The 27,232-nt window shown below is 46.9% G+C and overlaps 1 protein-coding gene across 7 annotated transcripts in view; it reads left to right on the top strand.

The window, feature by feature from the left end:
• The window catches only part of NTRK3 (neurotrophic receptor tyrosine kinase 3), a 372,061-nt gene that overhangs the window by 132,868 nt on the left and 211,961 nt on the right, over positions 1 to 27,232 (top strand). For 5 of the 7 annotated variants that reach the window (XM_060095306.1, XM_060095305.1, XM_060095304.1 and 2 more), the window contains exons 9-11: positions 1,116 to 1,139; positions 2,574 to 2,638; positions 3,449 to 3,551. In XM_060095306.1, the coding sequence (XP_059951289.1) occupies positions 1,116 to 1,139; positions 2,574 to 2,638; positions 3,449 to 3,551 (192 nt within the window). The remainder of the gene's footprint in view (positions 1 to 1,115; positions 1,140 to 2,573; positions 2,639 to 3,448; positions 3,552 to 27,232) is intronic. The other 2 variants (XM_060095307.1, XM_060095309.1) reach the window with 1 other exon arrangement.

The following is a 27,232-nucleotide window of genomic DNA, read 5'->3' as shown; positions in this document are numbered from 1 at the left end:
TATGAATTTTGGGCAGATATAATTCAGCTCATTACAATCTATGACTGTCATTGTATTGTCATTATATTTTGTTGCTCAAATCATCCCCAGTTTGGCCATTGGAGACCCCTTCATACTGGCTCCTGTGTCCCTTCTTCATGCCCCCAGTAATTCTTGAGCACCTTCTTACTTTCCAGTACTGCAAGGTGTTCCAAGCACATCTTATACTTTCTCTGCCCCAGCCCTGGAATTAATGCGTTTCTCCAAGGAGCCCTCATTCTTTTTACCGGAAAATGGTAGTGCTCACCTCCTGGATGGTTCTGTGGCATGCTAAAGTTTGAGAATCTCTGATAGACTGGTTCTGAGCCCAGACTTGGATTTGAATCCAGCTCTATCCCTTCTTAGATGAGTGACATTCAATTAGTTACCTAATTTCTATAAGTCTGTTTCCTTTTCTGTTGAAAGGGGATAATGCTACCCACCTCCTAGGGTGGTTATAAGGATTGATGTATTACATAAAGCATTTGGCACAGCCCCTGGCTCATAATCAATGCCCAGCAATGATTGGCTTTCATTATTAGGTGAGCCATTTCTAAAGGCCAAAGACCAAACAACACATTTTCATCTGGGGAGTGGACAGATTCTAGAGGGATTCCCAAGAACGTCTCAATGACCTACTAGAATAAACTCTACATATTGATCTGAGGAATTGTGTCTTGAGATCATAGCTGGCATTTTCCAGGAAGATGCATGGAAGCCCATCCTGCAGCATTTCTTCTTGGCGCTAATGTACCACCAACGTTCCCAACACTCTGGGCACTTGAGGGCGGGAGGAATGAGGGTGAGATGATGAGTCTGGATGTAGTTCCTCATCTCATAGTATAGTTTCTAGTCTCCAGGTGGACCAGGCCACCTCCCTTGAAACCAGGAGTTTTAGCTCTTATTCCTTCTCCGTTTGGAAGACCACCTTCTAAAGAGTGTGGGGGAGGGGTGACGAGTCAAGGATTTTAGTTTTCAGTTGCCAGGGCAACAGGGGATCATGGTGAGTGGGAGAGATCATAGCTATGAGAAAGGCAGAGTGCGACTGTTCTGGTTTTTTATTACGTTTGTTAATGATCTCTTTGTCTTTTTTGCAGAGAGCACGGATAACTTTGTCTCTTGTAAGTCTCTTTTACCTTTTGCTTTGAAAGTGATTTATTCTGATACTTTTGGTAACTACTGAGTCCAAATAGCCCTCTTTTGTATTCTACCAGCATCCTCAGACTCATGGCCACTGAGAGCATCTGAGTGAACTGTGAAAGGAGAGTAGAAATACTTGAGCAGTTCCAAGCCCACTCATCTTGGACAGTCACTTTCTGCCTCAGTTTCCCCACAGTTTTCTAGGGTCTGACCATGTTGTGGGTCTTCCCACCCAGATGAACAGAGGTGGTGTCAGGAAGGATGTGGGGTTCACATGCCCCAGTGGACCCCTGTTGAGCATCTCAGTTGTTCTTGCAGAGAGAATGTGGAGCCTTAAACATGTTAGCGTTTGTCACCTGCTTTAAGAGCCAGGACCTACCTCGTGTGGAGCTGTGATTGACAAGTTCTCCTGATAGGTTCGCCTGTCCTCAAATGAGATTATTGAGGCTCAGTCTATAAGTGATTCGGGGCCAGGACTAGACGATCCTCAAAGGATTTGGTGTTTCGCTCATGGTCTGTGGGGAAACGTATTTATTCCTTTTCCTTTTGTCCCCTGTGGGAGAGGAACGGGGCGGCTGAGGCCATTTCTGCTCCCTGTTCGGCCTGAGACAGTAGACAGTCCTGTTTAGAACGCCCCTTGTTGTTTGGCACAGATGTAAATATAACCTGGATTCCTTTGTTTGTCCTCGGTCTTTGAGGACTTGTCATCTCACAGGATGTCCCTCCAGAGAATTTTGAACTGGGACTCTCTCTGGACAAGGAGCTGATTCTAGGAGGACTAGTGGATGCTCGGCTTCCCATCCAGGCCTTGCTGGGAAGAGCAGATGTTTCCTAGTCAGATAAACTTGCTGCCAACTGAAGCTGCCATTGTGTTCTGAAATCTGCCGTAGGGCAATGGATAGTGGGTTTTTTATGGGGCCACAGGCCTCCTGGATCTCACTGAGGAGTGAAGAGGGAACGAGGAAGGGCATGGAGAGCCTGGGACAGGATAAGGGGTGCAGAAAGGAGCTGAATGTCAGCAACAGCTACCATTACCCACGAAATTGGCCGAATCCAGACCCTGGCTGTGATCCCAAACCAGTTTTTTCCCTCTTATTTATCCAATAGCTCATGGCCCACATTGCCCAGGTTACATTATTTAGTCTGGGATGGGGATTGGGGGACGGGAGCAAAGGTTCTTTATACCTATGGAGTCTGTCTTTGAGTCATCAGTACCCACCAGGCAGCCACACGGGAATCCGATCTCTGGGGACCCCTGCAAAGCCTGGGGAGGCCAGGCAGTCAAGAGTCTGGCTTCAAGGGCTTGTTCTCCAGAAAGAACTTGCAAGAGGGCTTGGGAGTTAGGCAGGGACCGTGGCTGAGGCTCTCGTGGCCAGGAAGCTAACTACTCTTCTCTATTTATGTTTGGTTTTCAGTCTACGAAGTGAGCCCCACCCCTCCTATCACTGTGACCCATAAACCAGAGGAAGACACTTTTGGGGTGAGTCACTCCTTGGTCAAGAGGAAGGTGTTTACTGATGCAGTAGTTTTTCAGGCCTCTGTTTTAGTAGCTAACTTTTCCCAATACTGCCTTATTTGGAACTCTAGCATATGTGGCATAGAGAAGCCGTGATGAATGACCTCCTTTCAGGTGGTTAAAACCTTCCTTGTTTGATGAGAATAATTCATTGTTTGAGGAAGTCTTTGAGGATCTGCTTTAAGCCGTAGGGCTCGGGAGGAGAACAGTTTGAAACTTCCCACTCCATTAGGAGCCAGCTGGGCCTGATTCGAAGGGGCTGCTAACTGTACAGCCTTTTACAAAAGTCAGAGTTGCCCAGGGCATCTTCTTGGGTGGGAGGTGCCCCCACTCCACGCTCTCAGAACCTGAGGTTTCTCTGGGGAGAAAAGGAAAGGGGTCTTTTTAGAATCTCCTGGATAAGAATATTATGCAAAGAATGTCAATGTGAAGATGCAAGATTTGCTTGCTAATTAAAACCACAACGGAACAACAGACAGAAGCATCTCTGGGCTTCCTCCTGCATCTCTTAGGATGGTCCCCAGATGAGAGGGCTCAGAACACTGAATCATAGAACTTTCTCTAATCAATCTGGGTAATTTATTTTTTGATGTTCTTAGAGTCTCATAACTTACATCTTCTCAAGACTTTACTCAGTCTGAGAAGTTCTGAAGTTCACTGAAGTTCTGGGAGGGCTACAGTTGCTACTGTAATAGGATGTTCTCTGAGCATGCGTGTTACTTCATACTCGGGTTTTCTGTAACTGCTCGACTGTCTGTTTTTGGCTTCCAATAGGTATCCATAGCCGTTGGACTTGCTGCTTTTGCCTGTGTCCTGTTGGTGGTTCTCTTTATCATGATCAACAAGTATGGTCGACGGTCCAAATTTGGAATGAAGGGTAAGGTGGGATTTTCATTTGCGAGGGTCTCATGGGGGAAACATGGCTCCTTTTGATCCAAAGATGCTGTTTTAATCTCTTTGCTCTCTGAGAGGGCTTCAGGGTGGTGGGCTTAAGCGGCCCTGGTGGAGACTCCCATCTACAAGTTTATTATTGGTAATGATGGATTGAAGGCAGCATTGGTGTGAGGACCAAACTGTGGACCACCTGGTTTTTCTGTAATGACTAAAAACATTGCTTCAATGGGCTGGTACAATGAGGATGATTTGGGAAAGAAGTTGGATTTGAGAACAAATGAAGAGGACTTACATTTCTTTTTATTTTTGGTGGGTAAAAGGACTCTTTGTTTGAGTAACTTGGTTTTTCTCTTGTCTGCACCCGTCCTTGGAGTTGTGATGAGAAGGTATTAGCAGAACTAAATGTAGGATGGTAGACTGTGGCATTGAAAGGTTGCCCATGCATGGTATCTCAGCACGTAGCTCTACACAGAGTTCCAGAATGGATGCCAAGAGCAACGTGACTGCTAAATCTGCTGGCCAGTTTCCACAACACAGAGTACTCAACCCCATTACAGCTGGGGTGGGATGTGAGACATGGCTCTCCACCAAGGCTTGGGAAAAGGGGACTGGCACAAAAGGGGTTAACATGGTGAATTAGCATCCATCTGCCTGGTCCCAGGATGGATCTGACCAAATGGTGCAAGGGAGGCTGGATACCAGTGCTTAAACAGAAACTTGAATTTCAAAATATACTCCCAGCTGGGGTTTCCATTTATGGCTGATGTTAATAGGAGGTGGGTGGGAAGGGAGTATGAAGTGTTTGACAAGCCGTCAGGTTCCTGAGCTAGGATTCAGGTTGGAGTCTTCTGGTGAGATTATGGGATCCAGAAAGATGAATTTCGATGACTTCTGCACACGAACTGGTATCTGTGGTTGGGGTCTTGACCTGGGGGCTCAGGAATTGAAGGGGAAAGCATGAATGAGATTCACAGGGATAGAGGTCCCCTGAACTTATATGTAAATGTTTAACTGTTTGTACATGGTGGCAGGGGGCGGGGTTGGGAAGGAACTAATCCATAGCTTCTATTATATTGTCAAAAGAGTCTGTGACCACCCTACAAGTTTAGAACACTGATATCTAGCAAGGGATAGCCATAGAGAACTAGAAAGACAGAAATCATGGGGGAGGACTGTCTGGCTTCCCAGAAGCCTCCTTCCTCTTTCTGCTCTTGGTTAAGCTGAACAAGTCCCAGAAGAGCAAACCAGGTTTTCTTGAAGCATATGAAATACTTTGACCAAGAGAAATACGCATAAAGGCAAATTATAAAACTTCTCTATAAGAAGTTTGGCCTGAAGCCAGATGACTTAAACAAGAGAAGACCACGGTCAGCCACTTTGGCTGGAGAGGTTTTATCTACCAGTACCCGATGGACCAAACAGGGCTTCACAGGTTTGGAAGATCAGTGACCAACATGAAAGCTCTGAGCCTTCAGTCTTAGTATCATCCTTGGGCTCCTGGCTTTGAGGACCTGGCACTAGTACTTGTGCAAAATTTTCCTACTGTGGGAGGAACATTCCTAGATCTTCCTCCCTCCACCTAAGAAAACAACAGGGCCTTGACCAAAGGGAAGAACGGGCATTATTGCTCTCCACCTCGAGAGGCACACCACCAGCTGAGACCCTGCGACAAGACTGGCACCACCATACGAGCAGATTTTTCCTCTTAATTGTCATCTGTTTTCTGGAAGAGCGTGTCCCCATGTCGGATGGATTAGGCAGCACCCAGGGTGGTGCTTTCCCCTCAGCTGTCCTTGGAGCCTCTCCCAACACCCACGCCCCTCTCCCGGACTGAGCTGCCTTCATTGGCCCTGATTGGGCCACAAGAACACGTCCATAAGTTTGGAAGTGAAATATTCCTTAATTTAAAGTCAGGTGACCTGAAGAAGTTTGGCTAGAGTGAGAGGCAGGATGAGATGTTGTATCCAAGGCTGACCCTGTTTAGAATTAAGCCTGCATCTTTCTGATCTTTGTTATGCCTGATTATATTTAGTTCTCATCTTAGGATGAAACAGCAAATGCCCCAGGCTGCATACACCCTTAATCTTTTATTAGTAGTGGGCCTCCCAGTCCAGAAAAAAGAGCAAAGTTGCGGGTACCAGAAGTCCCCCAAATCTGACTCAGGCGAACCTCTGTCTCTTCAGAGCCACCCCTTCCTCAGCTTTGAATTTTCAAATCTGAGTTAAAAATCTGTGATGCCACTTAATTGCTCTTCGTTTCCAGCAAAGTTACTTAACTTCTCACAGCCTCTATTCTGGCAACTTCAAAATGATGGAATGATACCACCTCCCTCATTGCATTGCTCTGAGTGTTGAGATCTGTGTGTAATTGACATGTAAAAGGGTCCCTGTGGTTGTAGTTTTCTTCTTTTCTTTGTGTATAAGCCTTTCCAAGCTTCTTTCATTGTCCTTCCAGGAAGGGCTGCCCTCCCAAGACTTAATCATGCCCTCTTTTGTCCCACACAATATTTAGTAAAAAAGCTTTTCTTCTACCCTAATCCTAGGGCACTGTCATTATCTTGCTCACACATCATCTGTCCTGTTAGACCAGGAGTGACTTGTTGCAGAAACCCGCAGTCACTCAGCTGAGTATGCCTGAAACTCTGCACAGTCTTTGACAAATTGTTTCTGAACTTAGAAATGAATGACTTTAATTTTACTCAGAAAACAAGCACAGCTTGTTAATCAGTAATGGGCTAGTTACGGCTCATTTGGAAATCTGAGATGTCTGGGCAGTGGAGGTAGAGCCGGGATGATCTGGGAAACTCATAAATAATTCCCACCCTCCACATCTGAGGGCCTGGAACACAGTGTATGGGTGAGGAGGACTTATTAAAATGAACTTCTTTCTGAGAAATAAAAAAATATATAGAAAAATATGGACATTAGTATAACAAACACTCATTCCTGTCACTTAGAATAAGCAGCTGTTACTGTTTTGTCTTCTGTTGCATCTAATGTTTTATTCCTATTACTGATAAAACTAAGATGGCTTTAACTGTCACCCTGGTCCCATTTCCGCTCCCATTTCCATAGGCAGTCATTAGCTTGAGTTCACTGTGCATCCATCAGTCCACTTGTTTTTGTCTCTCTCCCTGTATCTCTGTCTCTCCTTGTCTGCTGTCTCTGCACACCCTCCCTTCCCGCCATGGCTCTCTCCCAGCTGACCCCATACCCTGCAGACTGCCAAGTTAGCAACTGCCTCTACTCTATGGCAAACCTAGTGGCCAAGTCTGGTAACCAGCTCAATTTTATAGTTCTACTTATGTATATGTATATATATGTTTTGTTTTGTTTGTTTTTTCCAAATCACAATTGCATTTATTCATAGACATCTAGAAAACAAAAGTATATTTGTCTCTTATAGACCTTATTAATAAATGGTATGTGGATGAGAGATCGTGTCCTGAGAGTTTTAAACAGCATGATTAAAGACTGTAACACTCCCAAGAGTGGTCACAGATAGGTACAGGATGTGAAGAAAGATATACATATATACATACACATATATATGTCTACATATGTGAATACATTTACAAGATGCATTACTTTGTGTATGTTTTAATTTGTACACGTGTTTATACTCTAAGCACCCTTCTGCATCTTCTTTATTTGCTTGTCATGTGTTAGAGATCTCTCCATGTTAGTACGTATAGGAATTCCACTGGGGACCTATTTTGTGGAAGTTGAATGTATTAACCAGAGTTTATAGAAATGAACTGAAAATGCATTGTCTCGGGCACTTTTTTACTGTTATCAACTGCCATCTTGTTGATCGAAATTCCGGCCTGGGGAGAGGTCAGGATTCTGCCCTGTGGAGGGGTTAGGATTCGAGCTCATCTTCTCTTATAATCACAAAGGTTCTAAAATGGGGCTGAGTGTCCAGTGGGCTTTCTTTGGGCTGTGGATGAAGTCCCATGCTTTAGAGTGGCAGGATGATCCTGAAGTATTTGGTGTGGTGTGGGCACTGACCAGTCAGAGCACATGCTACCCTCCTGCTGGAGCCGGCACCCGGGGGCTCTCTGCTGCGCCAGGTGTTAACTCATAATCATGCTGGATCACAGGGTGGTTGAGTGGTGGGTGGTCGGGAGGTTCAGGGCAGGGGTTGTTTACTGGGAGGGACAGAAATATATCAAAATATGTCAGTATCTTAACTAATTATATTGTGCTGGTGCATCCTGGGCCTGGAAGTGACATGGCTTAGAATTTATTCCATGCTCATCCTCATATAATATTTTAAAATTAGACATCGAAAGATCGTGACAATGATCTAGCCGGGCCCTGCAGTGTCATTATTTAGAGATGAGAAACTGAGGCATAGGAAGCCCAAGAAAGGAGGTGACCTGCTCTGGTTTTCAGTCTCGTTAAGCTGAGTTGGTTCTAGAACGGACGTTCTACCTCGCATTCTCAGTCACTTCTCGTGGCAGCTATCGATAGAATGACCTAACTCCTTGGTCTTGGCTGCCCCACCATGAACATCCACAGTGCCTCTGCCATGTTTATTTCACGTGGTTGTTAGAACAATAACCAGGTAGAAGATGCTAGTGTATCTTTAGGTACTTAAACATGTCCTATAGTTTTCATATAAGGTGACTCTCATTATTGTTTAATGGAGAAAGAAGCAAACGTGTGGGGTTTTTGCAGGCTGTAAAAAGGGCATACATTATTTGGTCTCTCTTGTCTGACTACCTCTTAAGCATCTTTATATATGTCTAGATCAGAGATACTGTGGGAGTGAACTTCATACTTCTTGACTCCCTCTTACTGTACAGAGGAAACAGAATAATGGTTTATTAGAGTTGAAACAGACCTTAGACTTATTAGGCTAATGTCCCCATTGTACAGGTAAGGAAGCAGGCCCAGAGAAATGAAATGGCCTGCCAAAATGCACGGCTAGCTAGAGCAATGCTGGCCTGCTTTCCCACCTGCATGCTGTATGCAGAGAGCCTGGGAAGGTCTGGGAAATGAAGGCGGATTGTGAATAAATCAGCCCTGCTCTTCCAATACTTTATCTAGTTATCTTTGAATGCTGTCCTGCTTCAAAGGGGCTTTCAAACATGTCTCTTATTAATCCTCTTTTCTCAAGCTGGGACACACCTGGCCTTGGGAAAAGGTGGGAGCTGATGGAGGAGTCTTGCTTCCCAGGCTTAGAGGACTTCCTTTGTCTCTTTCTGGACATGTTGGGGACCGCATGGCAAGGCAGCAGAAGCCAGAAGGCTGGGAAGGCCAGGAGTCTAGAAAGGCTGGTTGGGCTTCCGGTAATACCTTAAGTGCTTCATCTGCTTGCCTTCCATCCTAATGGTTCGACGTGTGCTGGTGCCTCTGATGGGCCTGTGGATGGGCACTCCAGGACTGTCCCATTGTGAATTAGCATCAGCTAATAGGTACTTAAAGTGGTTGCCTATTTGATTATGATTGGGGGTTATTAACATTTTTTTCCCCATAAACAGATGGTAACTTCTCTCCAAGTGGATTGTCAGAGTCAGATTTGGAGAGACTGATTGGCTGCTGCCAAAAGCTCTTGGGGGTGGCTGCCTGCGTTGAATGGCCCTGTGATCCCTCTGGTTTAACTGCTAGGTTAACGGGAATGATTAGACTTGGGAAGGAGTCATTTCTGCCCGCTCTCCTAACCTTGGAACATTGGACTGAGAAGGGTTTCTTCCAGCTGGATGGAGGTAGGGCTGGGATCCTGGCCTCCCAATGTTTGATGCTCTAACTGGCATTTCTTCTTCAGTTGGGTTAGAGGGTCCCCGTATCTATAGCCGTGAGCACAGAGCCAGGGAATTGATACAATGAGTGTGGGGTAGAAATAGAGAGTTCTGAGACTACTGAAAGGTGACCTTGACCCTGGGTGAGGTCACCATTAGTGCCACTGATAAGGCAGCTTTTTTTGCCCTGAGAAATACACTTATCTGGCCTTGATTTAATGGGGCGTCAGAAGTCAAGAGCAAGGCAGAAGTGAAACTGAGTGGAGGACTTGGGTTTCCTGACTTCCTGAAATAAGTCTATTTTTCCTTCTTGCTTGTTTCTCTTTCTTGACTTCCTTTTCTGTTTCCTCCTCTGAATTGAGGTACGCAAGTGAGGAAGCTTACCCCTGGCCTTGGCAATGACCCTGGGCTTGGGATTCCTGGTGGAAGATGCCTCTTTGAACATAATTTTGAGACTGCTGTTATCCTCAGGCCCTTGGATTCTCCTAACAAAAGTTTCCATGCCCCTTCCCTCTTTTCAGACTCCTTGAGAGACCCTCCAAGCCCAAGGAACACTCCTAGCATTCGTTCAGGTCTAAATAAAATAGGTTAGGTTTGTGGCCAATCCACAGGCAGGACATAAAGTAATCAAAGCCAGGAGTCTTCTGCCTCTCTTCTTCTGCTTTGGGCTTCATTTCAAATTTCTGGTTGCAGATGCAGTCGCACCCCACTTGGTGACAGAGTTCTAGAATGCAGTGCCCAGAGGGTTGAGAAAGCTGGAAGGCAGTGTGCATTTTTCTGGCATGCCTTTGCTGCTCTGTCTTTGTGGGATCTTTGCAGGTGTGCAGTGAATGGTCCTGGAAGTTCCCGCACTGTCACCGGTGGTTGTGTTAAGGCTGCCCTGCTCCGTTCCTCTCTCTCAGGGCACCAGGGAACCAGCTGTTCTCCAACACTGACTCTTCTATTTGAAGAGAAATGCCTGGAAATAGAGTCTGATAAAAAATGTTCCTCCTCTGTGGCTACCTGCTCGCGGGCTGTTCCTGGCAGTCCCCTACCGCCTGTACAGCAAGGCCAAAGATGGCCAATATGCTGGCTCCATAGCCAAAGCCATTGCCTCTGATTCATTTGATTTTGGCAACAGGCAGTTCTTACTAATTCATGCCATTGCAACGGTTCCCACAGGGTTAACAGCCCTTTGATACCTCAGGTTAGAAGTTCTCAGACTCTCGTCCCCCACTTTACATGTGACAGAAGACTACCAGTCACATGCCTTATACACTCCTGCAGGTGTAACCAGGCTTTTGGACAAATGCTGGCCCTTGCCGTAGCTTCACACATAAGAAAAATATATCTGCATAGGAGTTAGCATTTTTAAAACTAGGAATAAAATCAAATCCATACTAATTTTTATTCTTAAACAATTCACAAACTTTAGTATTTTATTATTTATCCAAAGTCCTGGTGACACACTTCCTCACTGACCCAGAAATCTGACTGTATCCTGGCACCAGGATGGAAAACTAAGAGGGGAAGCGGCTGCTGGTCTTGACTTTCTTGCAATGTTCTTGGCCCGATGTGGTTTGCACCCCTGCACAGTCAAGTTGCAGAAACAGCCCCAACAGAATCTCCTGTCTTCTTATGGCACATTCTTTCCATCTCTGTATCTTCTCCTGTGGGTCCTGGGGGCTTTCACTTGCCCAGAGGAGGAAGGACCATGGGCTTTGGTTAATGAGAAGCTTCCACATGGCTGCAGCGCCCGAGCCCTGGGTTCACACAGCCCATTCTCCCCTGAACTCTGCAGAGGCGTTAGGATGTCCAAAGAGCAGCCCTCGGAACCACAGGCAGCAAAGCAGAGACCAAAACAACTGCTGATGGGGAAACACGATTTTGGACTCGGGAAGAAAAACCACACACTGAAAACAACGTCAAACAAGCAAACTGCTGCAAATCCCTGGCCCCGGCTCCTCCCCACCCCGTTGCCCTTTGTGCTGTGCATCCATCGTGGGGGATGAGCTGGATGGGGTGGGGAAGGAGTGTGCTGCAGGAGGAGAAAGGGGAGCCTGCATCCAGCTGGGGCTCAGCCACCAGTGGTGTCTGCCACCGCCTCCGGCCCCAGAGCACCCAGAGGAAAGAGAAGAGCTTCCGGTTGGTCTCTTCCTGGCTCTTTCTCTTAGAGGGTTAGTGACACCCTCTCTTCCTCCCTTCCCTGATACCCCTGTATGTTTAGTTTAGAGAGAGATTCACCAAGTCACTCTGGTGCACACCCCTTTATTCTTTTCTCTTGTATTAATTCTGCTGCCACAAGCCAGAGAGGGATTTGCTGGCATCCTTGCACTGGTCTCCAAACCAGCTTCATTCCTGACAGGCCCGGCTACCTAATTTATGGGACCCAGTGCAAAATCTTCCAAAAGCACTAGAATTGCAGGACAGCTACAGCAGAGACTTATACCCCGATCGTGGGGCTCTTCTGAGCATGGAGTCAGGGTCAGGCCCGTGAAGCCAGCTCTGCTCCCTGAGGACACATTCCAACATGGTTTCAAGCCCTAGCACCTTCATTTTTTTCCTGTATGGTGAGGAGGGAAACCGATATTTCTATGCTTCCTGTTCAGAGAGGAGCTGGGATTTGGGGTAAAGATAAGAGTATCAGCTGATTTTTCACTTCTAATCATAGCAAGGAAAGAGAATAGGGGGCATTGGGCATTTATTGAGTACCTACTGTGTGCCAGACACATATAAGCACACGTAGACATATAAGGTCTAATATACCTTATAATGTTTAGTCCTGATGAGTGGCTGTTCTCCACATTGTAAAGGCAATAAAGCTGCTCAGAGTGGTTCAATTGCCCCATGTCATGTGGCTGGTGAGTAAGAAAACCAGGTTTTAAATGAGGTCACTCTGAATCAATGGTTCCCAATCTTCACTGCACATTCCAATCACTTGGTCAAATTGTATGACTCCCTCAGCCCAGGCGGCACCCCAGACTGATTAAATCCGATTCTAGAGGTGAAACTCAGGCATGGGCATGCTTTTCTCAACACCTCGGGTGATTTCACTTGTGCAGCCAAGTTGAGAACCAGCGGTGTAAGGCCAAGATGCAGCTGCGCATTTAATTAGTTGCCCAGGTCATGTATGCAGTCTGCAGACCAGTGTATCTGGTCACCTTGGGACCGTGTGAAATGTGTAGATGCCTGGGATCACTCCCCACCCACTGGGTCAGACCTGGGGTGAAGTGGGGGAGATTTTTGATGCTCACTAAAGTTTAGGAACCACTGCACTGAATCCTGGGGGATGCTGGGGATCTTATGAAAATGCAGATTCTGGAGAAGGGCTGAGAGTCAGTGTTTCTAACCAGTTTCCAGAGGATACTGCTCTGGGGCCCACAGTTCAGGGAACAAAGGACGAAGTGAAAACCTCAGGCCTGTGACCTGGGGACTTAGGTAACATCTCTGTCTTCCATTTCTTCCTGTGCATCATTAGCAAAATCAGCCGGCCTCAACCTCCAAGTCTGCTAGTTGGAATAATATGACTATATGATTACAAAATAGAACCACGACTTCTAAGGCAATTTTAGTTCTACCCTCTTTGGGTACATAAGCCTTGCGTCTCTCCTAAGGCAGTTCTGCAGTGGCTTCGTTGGTTCATACCGAACTGCCACCTCCTTCCACACAAGGGCACTTGTAAGGCCCGCTGCCTCTGTTGATCTTAGCACAAGCGTGAGGTCCATCAACACAAGGGCTGGAGGCAGAGCCCCAGGGAGGCCAGCAGTCAGTGGGCAGGCAACATTCCCAGCCCAGAGTCCCTTGTGTGCCTGGGCAGGCATTCCTCTCCTCTAGAAACTTCCACATCCTGTTTCCTCTTCCTCCCATAGCTGATCTTGGAGGTAATGTTGGGAGCTACAGGAAATGGGAGCAGCTTGGGCTGGCAGGCCCTGAAGTGGACCAGGGCATGTTGTTTGGTGGAGGAAGCCTAGTGGGTTAAGTCAGTGGTGGCCCAGGGCACCTGCTAGCCTCAGAGGCACTGCTCTTGGTGGCTGGAATTTTGTCCTCCTCAGTCCTGCCGCTCCAGCGGTATTTACATTGGACCCCTGCCCTGCCCTCCCAATTGACTGTGGAATAAGAACTGCATAGTGGGCCAAAGACTGGAACGGTTTCCTTAGCAGTCCCAGAAATGCCGAGCCTCCCTACCTGACGGGGATCTTGAGTTCAGAGGGGCCTCTGTGCTGTAACAGCGATGCACACCTGTTCCCAGGTTGGGGAGAAGAATGCCAGCGTCGGTCTGTCTGCCAGCAGGTCTGACATGAAGCCCCGAGGAGGGTGCCCAGGTAGTTCCAGGAACTACCTTTCCAAGTGAATCCTTCCAAATCAATTGAGTTCAGTGGGTTGGCCTTGGGCCAGTGGAGGGGTGCCAGGGGGCACCCCCATTGTTGGCTTAGTCTTTAAGAAAAGCAGGCAGGATTTGAGTACTGTTATTGGCCATGATGTGCGGAAATGGCTCCAATCGTCCCAGCCACTGCCTGGGCTTGCTTTGTGGGGCTGGAGGTGGGGGACGTCTGGGGGACACACCAGCCTGATTGGGCTGTACTTGGAGCTGGAGGTCTTCTAAAGAGAAGCACTGTCAGAAATGAGGGGACATCCGAGCAAAAGGGGAAATGGACATTCACGTTTGCTGTTGCTAAGTGTGTGGACAGAGCCTGCCTTTCTGGAAAGTGGTTTGGCAAATTTTATTAAAAGGCTAAAATCAGAGGAAGCCCATGTCCCAGAAACTCCACTTCTGAGAATTTAACCTCAGGTAGTGATCACCAACGGCTGCCCATATTGATGTGTGTGGGTGTTCATCCCACTGTGACTTAAACAGTGAACTCGATCAACTAAGAATTACTTAAATATAATAAATGGTTAGTTGAGCACACTGTGGTTCATACAAATGATGTAATTTCAATGAAGACATTAAAAATGACCATTTTTGGAGACTTCCCTGACAGTCCAGTAGTTAAGACCCTGCGCTTCCCATGCAGGGTGCGTGGGTTCCATCCCTGGTCGGGGAACCCAGATACCACATGTCGCCCAGCCAAAAAATGAAAAAAAAAAAAAAAAAAGAAAGAAAAAGAAATGACAGTTTTTAAAAGCAAGTTTTTAATATTTCTGTAAGGATATACCTGCAAATAGTAAGAGAGCCCAAAAATGTAAAAGATAATGGAGTAAAAGTTACTCTCAATCTGCCTAATTTCCTGCTTCTGAGATAATAACTATTTAGAGGTTCTGTGTATCCTTGCCGAGATAGTCAGTGCTATACAAGGAGAGATGTTTCCCGTTGCCTTTATACAAATGCCAGCTTGTATTCACATTGTTCTGGACCACATTATTTTTGGTAACTATCTTTGAGATTATTTCATATTAGTTCATAGAGATCTACTGCATTCTTTTTTTCTTTTTTCCAGCTTTATTGAGATATATTTGATACACAACAATGTGTAAGTTTAAGGTGTACAGTGTGATGATTTCATACATGTATGTATTTACTGCATTCTTTTTTTAACAGTTGAATATCAAGAGTGATATTTGAGAGCAATATTTATTGACACGTGAAAGTGTTCATATGTGTACATATTTTTAAATAGGGGTATGGTTGCTTCACAATGTTGTGTTAGTTTCTGCTTTACAACAAAGTGAATCAGCTATACGTATACATATATCCCCTCCCTCTTGGACCTCCCTCCCACCTGCCCCATCCCACCCATAGAGGTCACCACAGAGCACTGAGCTGAGCTCCCTGAGCTATACAGCAGGTTTCCACTAGCTATCTATTTTACACATGGGATTGTTAATACCAATCTCCCAATTCATTCCACCCCCTCTTCCCTCCCCACTGTGTCCACACATTCGTTCTCTATGTCTGTGTCTTTATTCCTGTCCTGCAAATAGGTTCACCTCTACCATTTTTCTAGATTCCACATATATGCGTTAATACACGATATTTGTTTTTCTCTTTCTGACTTACTTCACTCTGTATGACAGACTCCAGGTCCATCCACGTTTCTACAAATGACCCAATTTTGTTCCTTTTTATGGCTGAGTAATATTCCATTGTATATATGTACCACATCATCTTTATCCAATCATCTGTTGATGAACATTTAGGTTGCTTCCAGGTGGCTATTATAAATAGTGCTGCAGTGAACACTGGGGTGCATGTGTCTTTTTTTTTTTTTTTTTTTTTTTTTTTTTGTTACGCGGGCCTCTCACTGTTGTGGCCTCTCCCCTTGCGGAGCACAGGCTCCAGACGCACAGGCTCAGCGGCCATGGCTCACGGGCCCAGCCGCTCCACGGCATGTGGGATCTTCCCGGACCAGGGCACAAACTCGTGTCCCCTGCATCGGCAGGCGGACTCTCAACCACTGTGCCACCAGGGAAGCTCTGCATGTGTCTTTTTGAATCATGGTTTTCTCAGGGTATACACCCAGTCGTGGGATTGCTGGGTCACATGGTAGTTCTATTTTTAGTTTTTTAAGGAACGTCCATAGTGTTCTCCATAGTGGCTGTATCAATTTACATTCCCACCAACAGTGTAGGAGGGTTTCCTTTCCTCCACACTCTCTCCAGCATTTATTGTTTGTAGATTTTTTTCATGATGGCCATTCTGACTGGTGTGAGGTGATACCTCATTGCAGTTTTGATCTGCATTTCTCTAATAATTAGTGATGTTAAGCATGTTTTCATGTGCCTCTTGGCCATCTGTATGTCTTCTTTGGAGAAATGTCTATTTAGGGCTTCTGCCTACTTTTTGACTGGGTTTTATGTTTTTTTGATACTGAGCTGCATGAGCTGTTTGTATATTTTGGAGATTAATCCCTTGTCAGTTGCTTTGTTTGCAAATATTTTCTCCCATTCTGAGGGTTATCTTTTCGTCTCGTTTATGGCTTTCTTTGCTGTGCAAAAGCTTTTAAGTTTAATTAGGTCCCATTTGTTTATTTTTGTTTTTATTTTTATTACCTTGCAGGAGGGTCAGAAAACATCTTGCTGTGATTTATGTCCAAGAGCGTTCTTCCTATGTTTGCCTCTAAGAGTTTTATAGTGTCTGGTCTTACATTTAGGTCTTTACTCCATTTTGAGTTTATTTTTGTGTATGGTGTTAGGGAGTGTTCTAATTTCATTATTTTACATGTAGCTGTCCAGTTTTCCCAGCACCACTTGTTGAAGAGACTGTCTTTTCTCTATTGTATATTCTTGCCTCCTTTGTCACAGATTAGGTGACCGTAGGTGCGTGGGTTTATCTCTGGGCTTTCTATCCTGTTCCTTGATCTATTTTCTGTTTTTGTGCCAGTACCATGTTGTCTTGATGACTGTAGCTTTGTAGTATAGTCTGAAGTCAGGGAGCCTGATTCTTCCAGCTCCGTTTTTCTTTCTCAAGACTGCTTTGGCTATTCGGGGTCTTTTGTGTTTCCATACAAATGATAAAGTTTTTTGTTCTAATTCTGTGAAAAATGCCATTGGTAATTTGATAGTGATTGCATTGAATCTTTAGATTGCTTTGGGTAGTGTAGTCACTTTCACAGTATTGATTCTTTCAGTCCAAGAACATGGTATATCTCTCCATCTGTTTGTGTCATCTTTGGTTTCTTTCATCAGTGTCTTATAGGTTTCTGAGTACAGGTCTTTTGCCTCCTTAGGTAGGTTTATTCCTAGGTATTTTATTCTTTTTGTTGCAATGGTGAATGGGATTGTTTCCTTAATTTCTCTTTCTGATCTTTCATTGTTAGTGTATAGGAATGCAAGAGATTTCTGTGTATTAATTTTGTATCCTGCAACTTTACCAAATTTATTGGTTAGCTCTAGTAGTTTTCTGGTGGCATCTTTAGGATTTTCTATGTATAGTATCATGGCATCTGCAAACAGTGACAGTTTTACTTCTTCTTTTCCTATTTGGATTCCTTTTATTTCTTTTTCTTCTCTGCTGTGGCTGGGACTTCGAAAACTATGTTGAATAATAGTGGTAAGAGTGGACATCCTTGTCTTATTCCTGATCTTAGAGGAAATGCTTTCAGTTTATCGAAATATTAATGTATTTTCCAGTGAGTAAAGACTGCAAACAGTTGCCCATTCATTTTTGTTGTAAAATAAAGAGAAAATATTTTCATATATATACCTGGGAAAAATACTGGGATCATATAGACTGATAGGTCAGAATATAAATGGTAGTTATCCTTGGATAGTTGGATTATGGAAGCTTTTTTTATTTCATCCTTTGTGACTTTTGTTTTCTTTGTCTTCCAAGTTTTCTGCATTGAACTTTAAAACAAAGCAGGCAGCTGCTGGGGAAAGGGGGCACAGGCTGCATGCACCTCCTTACTAGATGCAGAGTGCTGACTTTCTCCCCACCTAGGCTCCATCTGCCCCTTCATGGGGACAACCGGGGCTCTGGTGTCACTTAGCATTGCTGATTGCACAGACCAGGATTCCTTCCAATGTGTCCTTGGGCCACTTGCATCAGAATCATTGATGGTGGTGGGGGCTGATTAAAATGCAGGTTCCTGGGCCACATCTCCTGAATCCAGTGCTCTGGCTGTAGGCCCTGGGAATCGGTATTCTTAAAAAACACCCTGGGTGATTGTGATGCTCATTAATGTTTGAGAAACTTCAGTGTAATTAGAAATTGGCAACCTTTTTCATTAAGCAGCCGGATAGTAAGTATTTTAGGCCTTGCTGGTTTCTGAGGTAATCACTCATGTCGGCTGTTGTAGACACTTTGTAAATAAATTGGTCTGGCTGTGTTACAATAAAACTTTATTTACAAAAACAGGTAACAGGGCCTCCCTGGTGGCGCAAGTGGTTGAGAGTCCGCCTGCCGATGCAGGGGATACGGGTTCGTGCCCCGGTCTGGGAGGATCCCATATGCCGCGGAGCGGCTGGGCCCGTGAGCCATGGCCGCTGAGCCTGTGCGTCCGGAGCCTGCGCGTCCGGAGCCTGTGCTCTGCAACGGGGGAGGCCACGACAGTGAGAGGCCCGCATACCGCAAAAAAAAAAAAAAAAACAGGTAACAGACTGGATTTGGCCTGTGGATCTGATCCATAGCTTCAGATCCCTGGTGTAGACTGACCTAGTACCCTGAAAAATTAATCAGAAGATGGAGGAGCCTGCCAAGAACTCTTTATATTTGAAGAAGCAGGTCATATATAGGAACCATTAATAGAGTGCTTATTATATGCCAAACACTTTTTCAGACACATGCTAAACCTTAAGACAATGCTGCACAGTAGCTATTATCGGTATTATCCTGGCAAGGCAATTGAAAGAATAAGGAAGAATAAGAATTGAAAGAAAGTGATTAGCCCAAGGACACGTGATCAGTGATGGCAGGTCTGCAAAGCTGAGGAGGAAAGTTGTAAGGCTACAGTCCTATTTCTCTCTAGCCTTTGGGAAAGAATGTTTTCAAAATTTGTTCTCAGGGCTTCAGATGTCCCCAAGTCCCTCTAAATTTTCAAGCTAAGGAGGAATAGTCACAGCTCTGTACTTCGTGGTAGTACAAGTCCTGGGATCCCTCTGCACCTCACAGATGCCTCAGTAGAGTGGGGTCCTGAGAAGTCTTGGGGTCTGCCAGGTTCTGTGGGCATCAGGAGACTTTTTTTAAAAAATTAATTAATTTATTTATTTTTGGCTGAGTTGGGTCTTCTTTGCTGCAGGCGGGCTTTCTCTAGTTGCAGAGAGTGGGGGCTACTACTCTTTCATTGCGGTGCCTGGGCTTCTCATTGTGGTGGCTTCCCTTGTTGCAGGGCATGGGCTCTAGGCACGTGGGGTTCAGTAGTTGTGGCTCACGGGCTCAGTAGTTGTGGCTTGCAGGCTCTAGAGCACAGGCTCAGTAGTTGTGGCGCATGGGCTTAGTTGTTCCACGGCATGTAGGATCTTCCCGGACCAGGGTTCAAACCTGTGTCCCCTGTGTTTGCAGGCGGATTCTTAACCACTGCACCACCAGGGAAGTCCATCAGGAGACTTTCTTGTGGCCCTCCCTCAGTGCAAGTTTCCATATGGCTAATGCTAAACATTCACCTTGCTCAAAGCCCATGGAGATAGGCTGGTACCCAACCAGTCTGCAGCAGGGCTGAACAAGAGGGAACCCTGGTGCTGGCCAGCAGATGGCCTTTTGCCATCTGGGCCATTGCTTTCCTCCTCCCATCTCCCTACCCCAGCCTGCCTGAGCCTCCACCACTTCCCTGACTCAAGGGGAAGCAAAATCCCCTCAGCTAGGGTCAGCCTCTGAGGCTGGTGGTTCAGCCTGATGGCTTTGCCAGTCAGCAGTACAGGTGGGCCAGTACCCTCTGAGGTTATTCTAATAAAAATACCAATAACTACCATCTTTTTTTAAACTTGCTATTTTATATTGGCGTATAGTTGATTAACAATGTTGTGTTAGTTTCAGGTGCACAGCAAAGTGATTCAGTTATACATATACCTGTATCTGTTCTTTTTCAAATTCTTTTCCCATTTAGGTTGTTACATAATACTGAGCAGAGTTTGCTGAGCTATACAGTAGGTCATTGTTGGTTATCCACAATAACTACTGTCTTGGGAGAGCCTAGTTTGCCTTGAGATCTTGGTTCATTACGTAAAATCTTGAAGGCTTGGCTTATTCACTGGGTGAAATGAGATAATATATGTAAAACAGAACCCATAACCTAGAACCCAGTACCCAAAGCATAGTAACTGCTCAACCAAATAGCTAATTATATAATTCTTGCCATTATTTTGACAATCAGGAATGCTCTGAGATCAATATTATCATCCTGAGTTTTACAGATGAAAAAAATGGAATTTTGAGAATCCTGATAGGGTCATTGGGTCTGTCTGACTCCAAGGCTGCATGCTCTAAGCCACGATTTTGCTTTTGAAAGTCAGAATAGAAGAGGCTCCAGGGCCGCTGAGAGCTTTGGAGGGTCCCCATCCCAGAGAACTGCAGAGACCCCTTGACAGATGGTCCTTTCCTTCCCTCCATCATCTGAGAGCCTCCTGCTTGCTCACAAACCAGTGACAAAAGCTCCCCAAGCTAACAGCTGCATACTTTCCTCTTATCAGTTCATAAGCTGCTTATCCTGCCTCAGGCAGACACTTGGCTGCAGGTTAATGGGGTCTTTTGTGGCCCTTTAATCTCAGCCCCCACTGCTTTCTGCTCTCTCTTCCTCTGTCTCTCCAAGTACACAACTCCCAGAAACAGCGTAGCACACCCTGGCAGAAACCCCACTTCCAGATTCTACCTGAGGTCATAGTAGGGAGCTTGGCCCAGGTTCAAAGAGGTGGCTGAGACAGGTGAGAAAGCAGCAGCTTCCGTAGATGCCTTGGCCATCATGCCCCAGACTGTACTCAGGGGCAAACCCCCATCATTTGTGTCACAGTGAATGTCCCATATGCTGGAGATACAGGAGTCATCCATCCTTGGCACCTACCTCTCCTTCTCCAGTCCCCGCCATCCACCCCTGCCTGCTCTGACACAGCCCTGGTCCTGTCCGTGTCACGTCCTACATAACCCCTGAAGCCGCCCCCCACCCCCCGTCTTTGTACACTGCCCCCTCCACTCTCTCCAGGGCTCCCACCTCAGCTTCCTAGGCAGACTTCCCACAACCCTCTGGGCCTGGTCCTCTTGCTGTGTTTTCTACACTGCAGTCTAAGGATCAGAGTCACACTTTGCAATGGAAATTTGCTCGTGTGTCCCATTCTCTGCTCCAGACCCTCCAGGCTTCCCCCGGCTCTTAGGAGAGATGCCGACATGCCCGACAGAGCAGCCCAGGCCCAGCATTGCCTGGACCCTCTGCTGCCTCCCCAGCCTCACCTTGCTATGGGATTTCCAGTCCTGCCATGGGGGCCTTGCCTCTGCTTCCTCAATGTTTCACTCTCCCTAAGGCCGCAGTGCCTCCGCCTGGACGGCCTCAAAGGCTCCCCACCCCACAGCTTCATGGGTTCCCAGTTCCACCTCCTTCCTGTTCCAGCCCAGTCTTCTCTGCCCAGCCACGCCTGCCCCAGCCGCCCAGAGCCAGGGTAGCTCCTGTGACCCCTCTTCTCAACATCATGTGCTTTCCTTCCATAGCATCCTGCACCGTTATTCAAAGAGTGTTTGGTGATTGCTTGCCTGTCCCAGTAGATGGACAGTGATGGGCTAACTCACACAGCTTTATTAATGCCGGCAGGCTGCCTCAGGCAGAAGGGTGCGTGAATGTCCTCTGGTCCCCACGAGCTTTGCCTCTGAAGGGCTGGAGCCTAGCCCTCCTCCCCTGACCACTGGCACCCCCAGTTTTGTGGCTACTGTGATAGGCCATGTGATCTGGATATTTTCTTTTGGTGCCTGTTGATTACCTATAAGCTAGAGACAGGAATATTCTCCTCCAGCTAACAGCTCTTCCCCTGCCTCGCTTTCCTCCTCCTACCCCGTGGTGTTCTGTGGACAGGAAGATGCTGGAAGGACCTGCCTTCCCCTAAGATCACACCGTGTTTACCTACCCCTCCCTCTCCCTCTGGGTCTCTTCCTTTAACCGCCACCTTGTGTGGAATCAGACCCATTGTATGACTCCTTCCTCCGTCTGCATCACTGAGACCTCTTCCCTAGCCACACGCCTGGTGCCCAGACAGGCCCGGGGTCGAATCCCACTTCTGCTGCTTGGGAGCTGGGGCACTTACAGTGACTCATTAACTATCCTGGGCTTCTGTTTCCTCAGCTGACAAATGAGAGGGCTAATTCTTACTGTACAGGGTTTTGTGAGAATTTAATGAAATTATGTATATAAAGCAATTAGCTTAGTCCCTGGCCATGTAGTAATCACTCAATGAACATGGTGAGGGGAGAAATAATTATGACTTTCGCTCCATTCAGACAAGCAGCGAGTAATCCACAGATCCCATAATGGCTGTGGTTTGCAGCCTTGGTCCTACGTTAGAATTAACCTGAGGATCTTTTACAAATTCCAGTGGCCGGGCTGCTTCCCAGACCAATTAAGTCAGAATCTCAGTGGACGGGACCCAGACTCTAGTAGTTTCTAAAGCTGCCTAGGTGATCTCAGTGGGCAACCAAGGCTATGAACTTGCCTTGCGACCTCCCCTGCCTCTTTCTCACAGAGTACAAACACTTTGGGACAGAAAGAGGTAGGAGGGATGGAGGGGTGAAGACATGGCAGGGAAAGCTCTAGTTTATTGGGCCTCAGCTATGTGTCAGGCATTGTGCTTGGCACTTTATATGTTCCCATTTGCTTTTCACCGTGAACTTGTGATGCACGAATTCTTGTCAAATAAGACCTGTTTCTTATATGAGCTTTAGGAAGGATGAGTGGCTTGTTTCATGTCAGGTATCATCTGGCTTAAGGATGAAGGACCAAGAGACGAGGGTGGGACCAGGCTCTCTCTCCTTCCGTTTTGGCTTCTTCCCTCCCTCCTTCAGTGAGGTGATGGAGCGGCCCGGTTCTCACCCCGCTGCATGGGGGCCGGCTGCCACATCTGTGCCCCTGCAGTATTTAATGACCCAGCCCTCTTGTGGCTCCTCGGGGCTCTCGCAGGTGATCTGCCACCTGTTCTTACATGTGTAGTCGGTCGTGCTGTTTGCTTAACAGAGAGATTTAAGTGCCTCGCAGAGGCTCCCCATGGATAAGGGGAGAAGCATCCAGTGACTAGAAATGGGAGCATTGTTGTTTTGGTTTTTATTGCCATCAGTTTCCAGGCCCTCTCTTGGGTTGGGGAAAAGTAAGGAGTGGGCTGGGCACAGAGAGTGAGGGACTCTTTCTTGCCTGACTGTAGATCAGAGGGAGAATTCTCTCGTTCAGGGTGTCTCCAACTTTACTGTGCATGACAGCACGAGGGCATCTTGGTAAAATGCAGGCTCTGACTCAGTAGGTCTGGGGCAGGGCCTGCGATTCTGAATTTCTCACCAGCACCCAGGGGAGGCTGCTCCTGGTGTTCTGTCAGCTACACTTGGCTTAGCAAGGCTCTAGCTTCCATAACGGACCCTCAAGTCTATTTTCTGCCCCCTGCAATAGTTACTTTGGGAAGTGTCATGGGATAGTTTAGAAATCTGTGTTCTAGCCCTGGCTGTACTCTAATTTATCTTTGGGTACCTTATGAGCTTCACTTTTCTCCTCCATAATAGAAAGGATTTGAATTAAGTGTCTTCCAAGGTCCCTTGTCCTTGTAATATCCTATGATTTGTCAGTGGATTGGGGAAGGGAGTCAGGGTAGATTAGAGGGAGCGTGGAGTAAGGAGGGTGAGAATTCCTTGGGAGATGGGAGTTGAGAGGAGTGTGCGTTGCATAAATTGGTTATTCCTTTAAGATCAGCAGGTCTGAATCACGAGAGGTCAAAGGTTGAGGGAGATGGGCAATGAACTTTCTTTTGTGCTGTGTGTCCACAGCCCCAGGGTAGTCTCTGAACTCCTGGCAGGTAGGGGTGGTGGCTCATGCTTCCTCACTCACACACTTGGCTTCTCTGAATGGCTGGAGTATACTTTGGGACACTTCCCATCCGGGTTTCTGCCTATGGGGTGCTGTTGGTTTCTCCCGATGCTGTGATAGTTAGCCCCTCGGTCCAGCCCCTACTTGCCTGCCCTCACATCTCTAGGATGTCACTTTCTCCCTGCATTGGGTTCCCCCACTGGTCTATGCTTGGGATGTTCCCCAGTTGCTTTCCCTTCTCTACCTAGTTGATCTATTGTGCCCCAGGTAGCCTTTCCCACTGCCAGCTAGGACTTAGTGATGATACTGCACTTTATTTGGTGAGTTCAGGTCTCAGAGTATGTGATGTTTTCACTTCACCACTTCCAGAAGGTTCTGCACACTTTATCCATTCTTCCCAAGTGGACGTGTCCATCTGTCAGTGGATGGACTCGGGCTCCTGTGTCTGTGATTGCTCTTGGCAGACCTAGGATGGGCCCTAGTTGGGTCAGGGGGGCCAGGGCGGCTTTCAAAGCTGGTTGTTGTCTGTGCCTGGCTTTCCCCAGGGAGCCTGTGAAGTTGTGGACAGAGTCCTGTGTGATGGGGTGGCTGTCGTCACCTCTGGAGTCTTTCTGGACCAACAAAGGCCCTGGAAACCAGGGATCCCAGCCACATTGTAGCCCCAGGAAGGCTCACACCTTTATTTTTATTTTGTATTTTATATTTGGATTTTTATAAAGGGAGTATAACTCCATCATGGAAAATCTAGAAAATACTGAAAAAAAAAATCAGTGACAATCCCGTTGGATGTGACTACACATGCACACACACAGATACACCCAGATCTATGTAACTACCGACCTATATACCTAAATATCTATATTCACATTTATATTTTACACACATATTTCAATGAAATTAGGCTTGAACAATCCATACAGTTTTTTGACTTATTTTTTCCACTTAATTTTTTGATTTTTTTTTTGCGGTACGTGGGCCTCTCACTGTTGTGGCCTCTCCCGTTGCGGAGCACAGGCTCCAGATGTGCAGGCTCAGCGGCCATGGCTCACGGGCCCAGCCGCTCCGCAGCATGTGGGATCTTCCCGGACCGGGGCACGAACCTGTGTCCCCTGCATCAGCAGGCGGACTCTCAACCACTGCACCACCAGGGAAGCCCCACTTAATATTTCTTAAACATCTTTCCATGTCATTCAATAGACCCATGTCTTTAGCTTTTCCAATACTCTGCAAAGCTTATTTTTCTTTCTTGCTTCCTTTCCTCTTTTCACATTGCTTGCTTTCACATTTCATCTGGTTCATTCAGAATTTAATCCACTTTCCCTGGGGCTCCATGGCAAAGGGGCAAAGGCTGCATTTATAAAATGTGAATGAGTGTAAGAAAGACACAAGCCAGGCCTTCTCAGTTTCTCAGCTCCTCTCAGCTCCCTCTGTGGGTGTTTCCAGCCTGGCCTTGTCCAGGAAGCATCAGGTATGAGAGGCTTGGCAGTAGCCAAGCTAAGCTTCTTCTGTCGGCAGTGGCATTAGTCCTTAATCACGGGTCCCGCACTGTGGGGCATTTCAAAGGCCTTGAGGGACACGGCTGAAATCAGTGTGGAAGCTGGGATGCACTCAAATGAAACATGTCATCTTAGTGACAGAATCCTTAATCGTATGCATGTACACACTCCAGCAAAGGCTGAAGGGTTGAGATGGGGGCTGCGGGAAGCTGTGCCTGGGGGCACAAGCTCTGGGCTGAGACTGGACCTGGAGTCCCAGACCTGACACTTAATGTGTGTCTTGGGCAAGTCCCTTAGACTCTGAACCTCATTTGTCCTCATTTGTAATGTAAATGTATAGCACTGACTTGATACTGTTTTGAGAGCATTAGCTGGGATTCCATGTGGGAAGCCCTTGGTGCAGTGACAACCACGTGGGCAAAAAGTGGCCACTGACATGTTTTTGTTTTTTGGGGGTTTTTTGTTTGCGGTACGCGGGCCTCTCACTGTTGTGGCCTCTCCCATTGTGGAGCACAGGCTCCGGACGCGCAGGCCCAGTGGCCATGGCTCACGGGCCCAGCCGCTCCGCGGCATGTGGGATCTTCCCGGACCGGGGCATGAACCCGCGTCTCCTGCATCGGCAGGTGGACTCTCAACCGCTGCGCCACCAGGGAAGCCCCGCTGACATGTTTTTAGGGCTCTCCAAGGTGGGAGGAAGGCATTGCTTCCGCATGCGTGCACGCGTGTGTGTATATGTGTGTGTGTGTGTGTGTGTGTATGTGTATTTCCACTCATGAGGTCCCTTTCTTTTGATGAATGTAAAGTACTTGATGGAGTTATTTTTATTCAACCTCTGTATGAACCACAGGGCAAAGATACAGCCCTGCTCTCATTTTACAGAAAGATAAATGCAGACCCAGGGAAGCAGTAGTGTGTCAGGGCTGGTGGAAGAGTATCAGACCAGTTTAGGGAGGTGTGGGTCCTCCTCCTGCCTCTGGTACCGAGTGGCTGTGTGGCCTGAGCGGTCACTGCTTTCTCTGATCCCCATTTCCATGACTCAGAGTGAGCCAAATGCTTGGGCCACCTCATCGCTAAGGCCTCTCCCAAGCCCAGCCCTCTGGCTCTAAGGCAGCAGTGACTGAGTCAGCTGCCCCGCCTTGAACGGTTCCCTCATTCTGGGTGGACGTTTCTGAGGCATTAAGAGTGGACGGTCAGGCCAACACTCACTAGCACCCAGAAGAGCCCCGGCGGTTGCCTGGACCTGGCAATGTCCAGCATACACTGGGGGAGCTGTGGTAACCATCCCTTCCACTGCCTCACTGCAATGTGCTTTCTCATTCTAAGTGTAGCTCAGTTTGAATTATATATGATGATCCTTCCTAGTCATTTGGGAAGACCAATGAAGTCTTAGTAATCAGAGCCCTTGCACAGTCTTCTCTTGGCTAGTGTCTATTGAGACATCAGTCCATCCAGAGTGCCAGGACTTGAAATCTTCAGCCTTGCCATTGAGTCGAGTGAGAACCAGCAGTTCTCCCAGCCTAAGTAGTAGCCCAACTTGATGAAGCAGCGTAAGGTTACAGACACATTGTGTTCTAAACATAAAAGGGCAAGTGAGTCAGGAATTGACCCCTTGGCTCTGGCCCCGTGGCCCCTCCAGGTGGATAACTCCCCTGCCATGTTCTCTTCTCATCTCCCTGCCAGTGCCCATGAGCTGTTTAGGAATGCTTTATCCTCACTCTGCAGCATCCCAGTTTCTGGCCCTGCATGGAGCTGGCCATGGGAATGAGGAGACAGTACAGTATGGAGATGCAGGGCCTCAGACTGCAGAAAGGGCTGGGAGAGGACAGTCAACCAGTAAATGAGCACACACGCGTGCGCGCACACACACAGACACACAGCTCAAAACAACTGAATTTCTGTGTTGATACCTGGGAAGCGGTAACAGCATGAGAATGTCAAGGGCAACTCAGCCAAAGTCAAAACATGGTGCTGATGGCAGAGTGGGAAGCCAGCAGATCTAATTTTCATCCTCGTGAAAGACTGTTAAGGA

The sequence above is a fragment of the Mesoplodon densirostris genome, chromosome 4 (genome assembly GCF_025265405.1).
Source record: "Mesoplodon densirostris isolate mMesDen1 chromosome 4, mMesDen1 primary haplotype, whole genome shotgun sequence".
In the NCBI taxonomy this organism is placed as follows: Eukaryota; Metazoa; Chordata; class Mammalia; order Artiodactyla; family Ziphiidae; genus Mesoplodon; species Mesoplodon densirostris.
The sequence above is the reverse complement of the archived record's forward strand: the minus strand, read 5'-3'. Positions and strand labels throughout refer to the sequence as shown.